General features: G+C 40.8%; 1 protein-coding gene across 1 annotated transcript; it reads left to right on the top strand.

Annotated features, from left to right (window-relative positions):
- The first annotated feature begins 2187 nt into the window (after positions 1-2187).
- Positions 2188-10072, top strand: VMA21 (VMA21 vacuolar H+-ATPase homolog (S. cerevisiae)). Its single transcript, XM_011971386.1, has 3 exons — positions 2188-2350; positions 8846-8955; positions 9826-10072. The coding sequence occupies exons 1-3, from the start codon at positions 2298-2300 to the stop codon at positions 9966-9968; spliced, it is 306 nt and encodes a 101-aa protein (XP_011826776.1). The 5' UTR covers positions 2188-2297; the 3' UTR covers positions 9969-10072.
- Positions 10073-13842: the final 3770 nt, after the last annotated feature.

Below are 13842 nucleotides of genomic sequence, written 5' to 3'. Positions count from 1 at the left end.
GAGTCGTACTCTGTCACCTAGGCTGGAGTGCAGTGCAGTGGCACGATCTTGGCTCACTGCAACCTCCGCCTCCTGAGTTCAAGCGATTTTCTGCCTCAGCCTCCTGAGTAGCTGGGATTACAGGCATGTACCACCATGCCAAGCTGGTTCCAAATTTTTTCACCATCAAGAACTATTTTGCTCTTTTTCCTTTTGTGGACCCAATTTATTTATTTAACAAATATTTATTAGTTCCTACTATATACCAGGCCCTACTATAGGTATTGGGGAATAATAAGTCACAATTCCGCTCCCCTACTTATGTTCATTCTATGTTTTAAAAGATTTATTCTACTAAGTATACTGTGGCTTATTTTCATAGTAATTTGTGAACAGTCTTTTCTTATGGGATAACTAGGATAACCTCATCATGATATAGTAAGTGCCAAAAATCAAAGAACGGTGATATTTTAAGTAGCTTTGGATGCCTTATAGAAAGTAAATAGATTCATTAGGTTTTTAAAAATATTAAAAACTGCCTTCAGAACCACGATTACTACATTTATGGGTCCCTAGGACCTCACTGCAGGCTGATTAGCTAGAGCAGGGGTCAGCAAACTCTTCTATAAAAGGATCAGATGGTGAGAATTTTGGGTATTGCAGATCACTTTGGGCATTGCAGATCATACCATCTCTGTCACAACTACTCAACATTGCTGTTGTAGGCAATACAAACAAATGAGAATGGCTGAGCTCCAATAAAATTTTATCAATAGATGCTGAAATTTGAATTTCATATAAATTTCACGTGTCATGTTATTCTTTTGACTTTTTCAACAATTTAAAAATGGAAAAGCCATTCTTACCTCAGGGCTGTAGAAAAACAGGTGGTAGGCTCCATGTATTGGGTCTGCTGGCTCAGTTTGCCTACCCTAGAGCTAGATTCTATTTGTACCCCAAGTTCTTACATTAGGTGGTTCTTATTCACCTAAAGGTCTAGATGAGGCCCAGAGAGAGATTACTATTATTTTTATTAAATATTTTACAGTTTTTTTTTTTGGAGACGGGAGTCTTGCTATGCTGCCCAAGCTGCTCTGGAACTACCGGCCTCACGCAATCCTCCTGCCTCAGCTTCCCAAAGCGTTGGGATTACAGGCGTGAGCCAGCACACTCAGCCCTAGAGGGGGATTATTCAGTTTGAACTAAAACCCGGACTTCCTGCTGCCCAGTCCATTGCCCTTTCCACCACTCTAAGCTGCTGGTTTAGTCATGATTTCAGATGTGGTCTTTGTATCCATGTGGTGCAGAAAATAGCTGTGTGGTCAGCGGCCCTTTCCAGGCGCTGACCATGTAAGGGCTGTCCTCTTATTAGCAGCCAGTGGCAACCTAATTTTGTCAAGCCTGACTTCAGGCTTACCCACCCTTTCGTTTTCACCTCTCTCGGGTTGCGCAGGCCCGGGAGGCCCATCTGTTCTTACTATTTGAGTCCCTGTTGTCTCATTGGCGGCTTTCTGAGCAGCTGCAAAATATGTTTTTAACTTTTAAGTGGAAGTTGGGGGTCACTGGCATCAAGTCTGGAACAGTCACTCTCAGCAAGAGCTCTTTGAACTCTGACATTCTCTAGTTTTACGGACTCGGGTGAGTGTTTAACTCCTCCCAGCTGCCAAGGGCTGGACTTCCTACCACTGTGGGCAGTAATTAATGAGGCACTTATTTGCTCAAGTAGTGGCGAAATAATGCGCATTGCTTTTTTGTGTTGTCGTCGGCGGAATACGCTCAGTTGCCTAGCACCACAGCTCTCTGGCTGGTAGTCCCTCCTCGCGGCTCATCTGCTTGGGTCTCCTTGCCGCCCCCAGCTCGGCGACCGGGACGCAGACGAGGACAAGTGTTCGCCCGAGCTCAGGGGGCGGCGTAGCCGCCGCCCGCCCAGGAGGACCATGCTGCGCGGCAAGTCCCGGCTCAACGTGGAGTGGCTGGGCTACTCGCCAGGCCTGCTCCTCGAGCACAGGCCCCTCCTGGCAGGGCGCACGCCGCGGAGCCACCGCCGGTAAGTCATGTGAGCGCCCGCCCAGTATCCGGCGCTCGCGCCCGCGCCCGCGCCTGCCACAGCTCTGCGTCGCCGCGCCGCGCCTGCGCACTGTGGCCCGCCGCCCGGCGCGAACCGGCACTTCCGGCGCGAACCGGCACTTCCGGCGCGAACCGGCACTTCCGGCGCGAACCACTACTTCCGGTGCGAACCGCCTGGACTGCGGAGCTTACTGAGCGCGGCCGCCGAGCCCAGTTCCACCGCCGAGCGCCTGTGCCGGCACAGCTACACCATGGAGCGCCCAGATAAAGCGGCGCTGAACGCACTGCAGCCTCCTGAGTTCAGGTAGCCCTGAGCGGGGCCTGGACCGCGAGGCGGACTGGCTGCAGCCTGGAGCAGGGCCTGAGGGAAGGCTCTAGCTGAATGGGTGGGCGTGAGGTCTGGACTCCGGGGACCTGGACTCCGGGGACCTGGTCGCAGGGCGGGGAAAGCAGGTGGGGCCTGAGATGTCTAAACGCCCGGCCCCGACCTTTCGCTCTGGAACAAGGGATCCGGGGTCATGGGGAATAGGTCAGTAGGCCTTCAGCTCATGCTTCTATCCTAGCACTTCCTCTCGCTATCGTCTATATTGCAGTGTCTTTCATTACTGCAGGGTCAGCCTTCTGAGACAGGAACGCGGTCTCCTTCATCTCCGTGTTCCCTAGGGGGCCTGCGTAGTCGGGGCTTAATAAATGTTTGCCGTATGAATGAAGGAGTAGAGGGGTATACAGTATATAAGGTATACAGTAGTCCCCCTGTCGTGGGACTGCTTCACTTGGGGAATCAGTAAGATAGAGGCTGGTGGCTGAGTTGAAGGAATGTATGAGAGAGCAGGTGGTTCTGGCCCACCTCAGTAGGCAAGGTAGTGGTGAGAGAGTTAGCTACCATTCGTTAAGACCTACTGTATACCAGGCTCATTTCACGTGCTTTAGATACATTATCTGAATTCTTAATTTATCTGACTGCTTGATTTCCCAATTTTGAAGAGGATGCAGTTGAGGGTAAGTGACTTGAAACTGAGGATGAGTGATTACAGAATTAGGCGACAAAGTTAGTAATTGAAGCTAACGTTTGAGCAAGCTCAAGCTCACTGACTCCAAAGCCCACGATCTTTGGAGCGCTGTGATGCTTTCTCTTTCCGACAGGGTCATTGTGGGGTTTTTTTTTTTTTTTTTTAACTTTTATTTTAGGTTCATGAGTACATGCGCAGGTTTATATAGGGAAACTGCATGTCACGGGGGCTTGGTGTACAGGTAATTTTGTCACCCAGGTAATAAGCCTAGTACGCGATAGGCATTTTTTCTGATCCTCTCTCTCCTCCCAGCCTGCACTCTCAAGTAGGCCCCAGTGTCTGTTGTTCCTCTCCTAGTGTCCATCTGTTCTTGTTGTTTAGTTCCCATTTATGAGAACATGCAGTATTTGGTTTTCTTTTCCTTTCTTAATTTGCTTAGGATAATGGCCTCCAGCTCCAGTCATGTTGCTGCAAAGGACATGATCTCCTTCTTTTTTATGGCTGCATAGTGTTCCATGGTGTATATGTACCACATTTTCTTTATCCAGCCTCAGTGTGGGATTTTTAAAAATTATTCATTTATGAGAATACCAACATATTTTTATTAGATACACTTAGAGCATAGTCCTTCTAGACTGATTCTGGTTTCCTAATGGAATTTGCAGTGAAATTTTGGCTGTGGAAGAAAGAATTCCTGTTGTGTTACTTGCTACAGAAGGGAATGTGGTAGGCTCTGTCTGCTCAATGTTAGCTGCAGAAGTTTGTATGAAGTGGGAAAACTAGGTGGTGTTATAAATGGAGGCAGAGTAAGGTTCATCCTGAACTTTTTCCTTTGTGTGGGGACAACTTTAATTCCAGCCTTTCTCATTCCTCATTTCCAACAAATCTCTGCTCAGTAACACCCAAAGATACATAGGATAAAGCAGTTGAATAGCATTAGTTGCTTTGTCTTGGAATAAGCCACTGATTTTACCCAAGGTGGCTTGTGTCAGCAAAACCAACAGCTCTTGTGGCTGGAAGCCAAGGAGAAAATGTCCTATAAACAGTAGAGGAAGTTTGCTAGTTTTCAAAAGTTTGTATGTACATTTTGGCTTAATGCTTAGTCCCATATTAGTGAGGTCACAACACAGAAAAGTAGTCACATTTTTGAAGTTTGAGGTAAAGAGAGAAGTGAGAAGGAATTAACTATAAATTATTAAGGTATGCTGTGTATAGATTGTGTGGGGGCTAGAAATTAACATGTAGAAAGGTTATATTTGGGTGGTGGGATTATAAGTGATTTTGTTTATTTTAAAACATTTTTATGGTGTTACATCATCTTTTCAATAATAAACTTTGTAAAAGCCAGACCAGATAATAGATACTCAAGAGAGGTCATGTAAAGAACAAAACAATCAGTTAACACTTCCTTTCTTTTCCTTTAACAAGTTAGATAATCTGAAAGTTGGATTCCTAAAACATACTTCTTTACTCACCATAGAAACACCAAAGTCAAGTGCTTTTTTTAGGGTCCACAAAATAATTGGCCAATTAGTGACTCTTTGTATTTTTTGTAGATTCTGCACTGCAGACACTCATATTCTTCATGAGGATTACACAATAAATTCCCCTAAATATTTACTAGTAGGAAACAGTTTAAGGGAGCTTATGTATATTAAATGAGAGTTGTATAGCTCAGTAATCAAAATGAGGCCTGTTAAAAGATGATCCATTTAAGTACCAAAATAAAATATTAGAACTTTTTTTTTAACAGCAATAAACATTTAATTTCTCACACATGTGCAGAGCATGTGATCAAGAAATAGGCATGAGGTTATATTTAATATATATTTTACTCAATGTTTTTGTGGGTCTTTTGTTCAGGTTATTTTTAAATAAATTTCATTGTGTGTATTTGAGGTTCACAACATGATGTTATGGCATACATATAGTAAAATGATTACTGTGGTGAAGCAGATTAGTATATCTGTCATCTCACATACTTTTGTGTGTGTGTGACCAGAGGCAGCTAAAATCTTATTTACGAAAGTCCCTAATACCATGCAACTTTATTGCCTATAGTCCTCTTGTACATTAGATATCTAGGCTTGTTAATCCATATATCTACTGCTTTGTGTCCTTTGATGTACATCTCCCTATTTCCTCCCCTCCAGCCTCCCACCCCCACCCCCATAGTAACTACTGTTTTATTCTCTGTCCCTGTGTAGTTGACTTTTTTTTTTTTTTTTTTTTTTTAGGGATTCCGATAATCAGAGCCATCATGTAGTATTTGTCTTTCTGTGTTTGGCTTATTTTACTTAAAATAATGTCTTCCAGGTCCATGCATGTTGTGGCAAATGGTAGATGTCCTTTTTTAAGGCTGAATAAAATATTCCCTTGTATATATACATTACTGTTTCTTTATTTTGTCTGTCTACATACACTTAGGTTGTTTTCAAATCTTGGCTATTGTGAATAATGCTGCAGTGAACATGGAAGTGCAGATATTTTTATGAGGTCGTGATTTCATCTCCTTTGGTTATATTCCAGAAGATAGATTACGGGGCTGTGTGGTAGTTCTATTTTTAATTTCTTTAGGAACTGTTTTCCATAATGATTATACCAATCTGCATTTCCATCATAATGTACTAGGGTTTCTTTTTCTCCACACTTTTACAAACATTTGTTATCACTTGCTTTTTTGATAATAGCTGTCCTTAGAAGTGTGAGGTTATATCTCATAGTGGTGTTGATTTGCATTTCCCTGATGATTTAGTGATGTTGAGCACATTTTTGTTTATCTCTTGGCCATTTTTATGTATTTGGAGAAATGTCTGTCCAGCTGTTGTCTATATTTTAATCAGGTGGTTTTTCTGCTGAGTTGTAAGAGTTCTTTATAAATTTTGGGATATTAACCCCTTTTCAGATAGGTGGTTTGCAAATATGTTTTCCTAGTCTGTAAGCTACCTTTTCATTTTGTTGATTGTTTCCTTTGTGGTACAGAAGCTTTTTAGTTTGATGCAAGCCCCTTTATTTATTTTTTCTTTTGTAGCCTGAGCTTTTGGCGTGATATCCAAAAAATCATTTCCGAGGCCAATGTTAAGGAACCTTTCGCTCTGTGTTCTTTTATGTCTTAAAACTTTATATCTTTGTGTTTTAGTTATTTTATCCATTTTGAGTTGATTTTTGTTTATGGTTTAAGAGTCCAGTTTTGTTCTTTGCATATAGAAATCCTGTTTTCCCAGTACCATTTATTGAAGAGATTATCCTTTCCCCATTGTGTTCCTCTTAACACCGCTGTCGAAGATTAGTTGGCCATATATGTTTGGATTTATTTCTGGGCTCTATTCTGTTTCATTGTTATATGTTTCTGTTTTTATGCCAATACCATATTGTTTTGATTAGTATAACTGTAATATTTTAAATCAGAAAGTGTGACGCTTACAACTTTTTCAGTGTTGCTTTGGCTATTTGGGGCTTTTTGTGGTTCTGTATGATGAATTTTAGGATTGTTTTTCTATTTTAATGAAGAATGCTACTGGAATTTTGATAGAGATTATGTTATATCTGTATGTTGCTTTGGGTACTGTGGACATTTCAGCAGTATTAATTCTTCCAATCCATGAACACAGGATATCTTTACATTTATTTGTGTCATCTTCAATTTCTTTCATCAGTGTTTTATACTTTTCAGTGTACAAGTCGCTCATCTCCTTGGTTAAATTTATTCCTAAGTTTGTTTGTTTGTTTCTTTTTTTTTTTTTTTAAATAGAGTCTTGCTGTCACCCAGGCCGGAGTAAAGTGCCCCAATCACTGCTCACTGCAGCCTTGAACTCTGGGGCTCAAACAGTCCTCCCACTTCAGCCTCTTGAGTAGCTGAGATTACAGGCACGTGCCACCACGCCCAGCGAATTATCAAAAATTTTTTTTGTAGAGGTAGGTTTTTGCTATGTTACCTAGGCTTGTGTCAAATTCCTGGCCTCAAGCCTCAGCCTTCCCAGAGTGCTGGGATTACAGGCATGAGCCACTGAGCCTGGCCCCTAAGTATTTTTTTTAATGCTATTATAAATGAGATTGTTTTCTTGATTTGTTTTTCAGCTCAGTAAAAAGGATGCGGAAGTTTGTCAAGTGCTCTTTCTGCATCAACTGAGATGATCCTACTTGGTCATAATATATAATCTTTTTGATGTATTGGTTTTATTTTTATTTTTTATTATTTATTTATTTTTTTATTTTTTGAGACGGAGTCTCGCTGTATTGCCCAGGCTGGTGTGCAGTGGCGTGATCTCGGCTTACTGCAAGCTCTGCCTCCCGGGTTCATGCCATTCTTCTGCCTCAGCCTCCCGAGTAGCTGGGACTACAGGCGCCTGCCACCACACCCAGCTAATTTTTTGTATTTTTAGTACAGATGGGGTTTCACCATGTTAGCCAGGATGTTGTATTGGTTGTGTTTGCTTGTTTGTTACAGAGTCTTGCTCTGTTGCCCAGACTGGAGTGTGGTTTTGGCTCATTGCAACCTCTGCCTCCCAGGTTCAAGGGATTCTCGTGCCTCGGCCTCCCAAGTAGCTGGGACTATAGGCACATGCCACCACGCGCAGCTAATTTTTGTATATTTAGTAGAGACTGGGTTTTGCCGTGTTGGCCAGGTTGATCTCGAACTCCTGGCCTCAAGTGATCCGCCTGCCTTGGCCTCCCAAAGTGCTGGGATTACAGGTGTGAGCCACCACACCTGGCCTGATTATTGTTGAATTTGGTTTGAAAATATGTTATTGAGGAATTTTGCACCAGTGTTCATCAATGATGATGTCCTGTAGTTTTCTTGCTGTGTCTGTCTGGCTTAGGTATCAAGGTGATTCGAGTCTCTTAAAACATGTTTGCAAGTATTCCCTCTAGCTCGATTTTTCACCCATAACAGAAGTTCCTATTCCAGCTGGGGAGGGCGCACTGTTCCATTCGCTCTGCCTACCTCCTTCTGTGGTCTGGTGTCTGGTGCTGGTGGTCAGGGTTGCTGCATGGACTCAGGGACTGGTGTGGCAGTGGCTTCCCTGGGCCAAAGCTCCGATTCCAGTGGGGCAGGGCATGCTGGTGCATCAGCTCCACCTGGTTAGTTTGCTGGTCCACTGATCCACCCGTGGTGCCTGCCGAGTTCCCTGGTCTGGTGTCTGGTGCTGGTGGTCAGGGTTGCTGCATGGGCTCAGGGACCAGTGTGACAGTGGCTTCCCTGGGCAAAAGCCCTGATTCCAGTGCGGGAGGGCACACAGGTGTGTCTGCCTCCTTAGTTCCCTGGTCTACTGTTTCATGCTGGAGGACAGCAAACTGGTGGCTTCTCCTGACGGAAGCTCCGATTCCAGCAAGAGAGGGCGTGCTGATCCACCCATGGTGCTTACTGCATTCCCAGGTCTGGTGTCTGGTGCTGGTGGACACGCTTGCCGCATGGGTCGGGCACTGGTGCCACTGTCCACCGTGGCTTCCCTGGGTAGAAGCTCCAGTTCCAGAGGCAGGGGCACTGAGTTTCTTCACTTAGTTTGTTCACCCAGCTTGTTGGCAGTTGATCTGAGGCGCCCTGATGCTTTGTCTCACACTGGATATGAATGACAGTCCCTGAAGGTGGTGTATAATCTTCATGTTCCAGCTCAAGAAATTCCCACTACCCACAGCTGGTTCTCTAGGATCTTCGGATTACGAGTCTCTGCCTGTGATCTTCCTCCTATATAGCATCTCATTTGTGGATGTTTATAGTTTTAGGGACATAAGAGTGTTTGGATATGGCTATGCAGGTTCTGATTTTCTCTTTGTTTACTTTATTCCAGAAATGAAAGCTCATTAGCATCTACACTGAAGACGCTCCTGTTCTTCACAGCTTTAATGATCACTGTTCCTATTGGGTTATATTTCACAACTAAATCTTATATATTTGAAGGTAATCTTAGACCCATTAAAACAAGACATTTTCCCCTGATTTAAGAATCTGTGCTTTTATGACCTCTTTATATCTGTAAACTGGGTATTCTTATTTTTTTTTCTTGTTTAGCCTTTCAAAAAATCATATTGCTCATAATGAGTCTTTATGAAATAACTTGTTATTTCAGCTTGACAGTTTTCTTATGGTTTTCTGTGAAATAGCTTGCAAATCCTTTCTCTTAGTGCCCTTTAAAGAATAGGAATTGGCTGACATGGGAGGAAGAATTTGGGGGAATGGACTTCTAGTGTCAGATAATGGAAGGAAGAGAGAATGAAGTCCCCTTTTTGATGTTGAAGTCTTTTTTTTTTTTTTTTTTTTTTCAAGACAGAGTTTCACTCTTGTTGCATAGGCTGGAGTGCAATGGTGCAATCTCGGCTCACCGCAACTTCCACCTCCCATGTTCAAGCGATTCTCCTGTCTCAGCCTCCTGAGTACCTGGGATTACAAGCACCTGCCACTACACCCGACTAATTTTTGATATTTTTAGTAGAGACGGGATTTCACCATGTTGGCCAGGCTGGTCTCAAACTCCTGACCTCAGGTGATCCACCCACCTTGGCCTCCCAGAGTGTTGGGATTACAGGTGTGAGCCACCATGCCCGGCCTGAAGTCTTTATAATTATGGTTTTGTTTAAAATAATGTTCTTAATATATAGAAGGTACTCATATCTTTTAGTGAATACTTTATTCATTACCACCCAAAGTATTACTTTTTAATTGCCTGACTAGTTAAATAAATATATCATAAAAATTAGGATGATTTGGTTTTTTTTTGTACTTTGGTAAATTTTGCAATAAAATGGAAACTGTTTTTTTTTCTCTTGATAGGCGCCCTTGGGATGTCCAATAGGGACAGCTATTTTTACGCTGCTATTGTTGCAGTGGTCGCCGTCCATGTGGTCCTGGCCCTCTTTGTGTATGTGGCCTGGAACGAAGGCTCACGACAGTGGCGTGAAGGCAAACAGGATTAAAGTGAACATCACCTTTTGATAGCATTAAATTCATTTTTTAAAATGATAAATGCTGGAGGGGGGACATCTGATTTGAATAAAGTTGAAAGAACATGTTAAAGTCAGGCTTAAGGAGTCACGTTTGAGTAGTGTAAATTTTGATCCTTCTAATGTGTTGGTTTGTATATTCAGTTTTAACTGTATGAATCTGATTTGCAAATGAGAATTTGGAAAAGTTAAATTAGTTACAAATAAATATGTTAATTACACTATATTCTGGAAGGAATTTTATCTTCTTTCAACAAAACGTGTTTTATAGTATTCTGACTTACGGTTGCTTTTGACTTTTACTCCTTTGGATATATTAAGAGGCACACAGTGAAGCAAATTAAACTCCACTTTACGTTGGAATGCTTTCCTTAGCATGAAAATACCAGGTCCTTGGATTTGGGATTTTAATTTCCTATGGAAAGTTGCTTAAATTGTGGACACTGGAATTAATCTGAATGTCACTAAGGAATTTCACATGAAGTGTAATCCCTAGTCAATAGGAATTTTCCATTACATTATTTTATGGGAAAACTAGGCTAAATTACATCCATTCAGGTAAAAGGACTTTAGCTTACTGAAGGATCAAAAGAGCAAAGCAAAGATCTCACTACTCAAACACTCAGCCTGCTTCCTTCAAGTCCCCTTGCAGGCCAACTTTGTGCTTTGCAGACCAACTTTTTAATGAGATACTTTGCTTCCTCATTCAACATTGAAGCTAGGCTTCAATTAAAAGGTTCGAGGAGGCTCCATTTAAAATTGTTTTTTCTACTATTTTTAAAAATTGTAGTGTATATGATAGGAATTTGCATTTAAATATGTTCATTTTTGCATATGTTAGGAGTGGAAACAATCTTGAAAGCATCTTTTTTTCACCCAAAAAGTATTCTCCTTGGGCTTATCTGATGGAAAAAAACCTTGATTTTATTTTCGTATCTTTAGTCTGTGTTCTTTCTAGTTATTTGGTACTAATTGTGTGTAATCTAAAAACACTCCCCCAAATGTTTGTTTTTTAATTATAAAATCATAATATATGTTCTTTGTAGAAAACTGGAAAAATACATATTCAAACAGGAAAAAAAATCAAAATTCCCTATGATGATCTTGAACTCATGACCTCCGGTGATCTACCCGCCTCGACCTCCCAAAGTGCTGGGATTACAGGCGTCAGCCACCGCACTTGGCCTTATTGGCCATTTTCTAAATAAGCACATTCTATCTTTATTCTCTTAAAATTCAAATTTTCTGTTACTGATAATCCTAATACTTAGGATTCTTGCTTAAGCATGTGAAACCATTACCAATTTGTTGTTCACATTTATTATTTTTTGTGTTGTGAAACTGGACTAAAGGAATAGAGGGATGATTAGTCATAAAAATCAAATAGGCATTCGTGTTTAACTGTTGAGAAAAGTGGAAGGTTGCTATGATTATTATGGAACTGTTTAATTCTTGCTTAAAGACTACAATTTTAGTATAATGACATTTGAGTCTAGGGTAGTGTGTGGTAGATTTCTAGATGGTCCCTAATTAAAATGTATTGTTGTATTTAGAATGGTCCACCTAATTTCTTTTTATATAATGCCAAGGTTTTTCTTGTGCTTTTGGGATCTTATGCTGTTTGTAAAATGTTACTGTCCAGTGTTGGATTATTATGTTTGGTTTCAGGCATTTGCTGAATAGGTAATTATATATGGGTATTTTTCTGCAAGTATTTAAACCAGGGGCACATGCAGAGGCAGTTGTAATTTCCTCTTGGAAAAAGCGCCAAATGTTTGAAGGTTAAAATCGAATGCTAGGGTTGATATTTAGGATTATAATAAAACAGGCTTGTTTTCAAAGCAGTTAGTTTATTCCTAGAGTTTTAACTGTTAACTCACTAGTTCGCTGCTGTTTTTGACTATGTTAAATAACATATGGTATTTGACAAATAGATTTACTTTTCAAAAGGTCTCACTAGTTTCCTTTTACACAATGTATATACTTCAAGATATATAGAAAGGAAAGCTACAGTTGAGCCCTTATACATGTTTTAAGGTAGAAATATGTTCCCTATTGTTTGAAAACTGATTGTAAGAATAACCTCAATTATATAACTTGAAATGCCAGTCCAAACTACTGATTTAACCCGATTTACGGTAACACATTACCTTTCTCACCTCCTGTTTTGCCCTGGAGAATGTAGTCCTTTTTCTCAGTTGTGTTGAGAAGTGAAAAGTCTGCTGTAGAATGCATCTGATGTCATTAGTTCTTCAAATGGGTACCATTGTACATATAACAGTAGAATTTGGTTTGGGGTTGTTAGTGGAAAAAAATTGAAACCTGCCATTAAACCCCATGTTTCATGGAAATCTAACAGAAATACATTGTAATAATTAGAACATTTTCTTTTCTCTCTCTCTCTTTTTTTTTTTTTTTTTTTTTTTTTTGAGACAGAGTTTTGCTTTTCATGCCCAGGCTGAAGTGCAAGTGTGCAATCTCAGCTCACTGCAACCTCCACCTCCTGGGTTCAAGCAATTCTCCTGCCTCAGTCTCCTGAGTACCTCGGATGACAGGTACGTGCCACCACACCCAGCTAATTTTTGTATTTTTAATAGAGATGGGGTTTCGCCATGTTAGCAAGCTAGTCTCGAACTCCTGACCTCAGGTGATCCACCTGCCTCTGCCTCGCAAAGTACTGGGATTACAGGTATGAGCCACCGTGCCTGGCCTAATAATTAGAACATTTTCATCATGAAAATGTCATCAGCTTTGCCAAAAGAAACAACCAATTGACTTGTTTGGCGTTTGTTTTCCATTTTCATGTCAATTTTATGTATACAGTTAGAATACCCAAGGAGACCACTAAAATCAGTTAAATAGGGTATATCCAAAGAAAGATGAAACCCAAAAGTACATAAAAAGGATTTAAATCGCATTTCAGATGTACCTCGTGTGTATTTCTTATCTCTAGACAAGTTCATTTTTATTGTTTATGCCCAAGTGAAGTTGTAAACTTATGGTTCAACTCTGACACAGAATTTGTCACTTGTCTGAGATAAGTGGCAGGTTTCTCTGCTGTCAAGCACTCTGTGTCACCCACCAGATTAGTATAACTATTAATTCAGACTCTACTCCTGTGTTTAAGATAATTTTTACAAGAGCTGGTAAAGCAGCACATTAGTAACCTGACAAGATTTCTTTTTCCCTTTTCAGGGGGAAAGGGTCACCTTAAAAATAAATTATTTTCAGGGACTTTGGGAATCTAATGATAAGTATTACACATAATCTATGAATAGCTTAATCCTTTTTATATTCCTTAAAATAGGAATTCCTCGACATCACTCCTGGCCACACTTTACTTGCCTGTGTTGTTGCTATGTGTATTTGAAAGTAATATCTGCATTCCTTTTAAGATGTTCTATAAGTCATATTTGTCAGTTATACAGAGTAGTCTTCCTTTTTCCCACGTTCAGTGTAATCTCACTGAACAGTAATAATAGCAATAGCTAACAACATCTGCACAGCACCTTACAGTTTGCAAAGAACGTTCACACATTCTCATTTGAGTTTTGCATAGTGAACCTGTTACGAGATGTCTCTTGACGTCGATGCTAAAAGTGTTAGAATCTTTAAATCACTAGAGTCATTGAATATGCTGTAGTATTGAATAGTGCCCTGACTAGGGGGAGGATTTAGATGTGCTGCATTTCAAGCCGTGTATAATCATCAAAATGGGGGGCTTGAGTTCTTTAGCTACTTGAATCCGATTTACTTCTGTTAAGTGATGCTTTTCTAACCATTATCTGGATGGATTTTGTATTCACTATATTGTAGCCTGTAATTTGTACAAATTTACCATCTGTTG

This window comes from Mandrillus leucophaeus, unplaced genomic scaffold (genome assembly GCF_000951045.1).
Source record: "Mandrillus leucophaeus isolate KB7577 unplaced genomic scaffold, Mleu.le_1.0 Scaffold1218, whole genome shotgun sequence".
In the NCBI taxonomy this organism is placed as follows: Eukaryota; Metazoa; Chordata; class Mammalia; order Primates; family Cercopithecidae; genus Mandrillus; species Mandrillus leucophaeus.
This window is presented reverse-complemented; position numbering and strand designations above follow the sequence as displayed.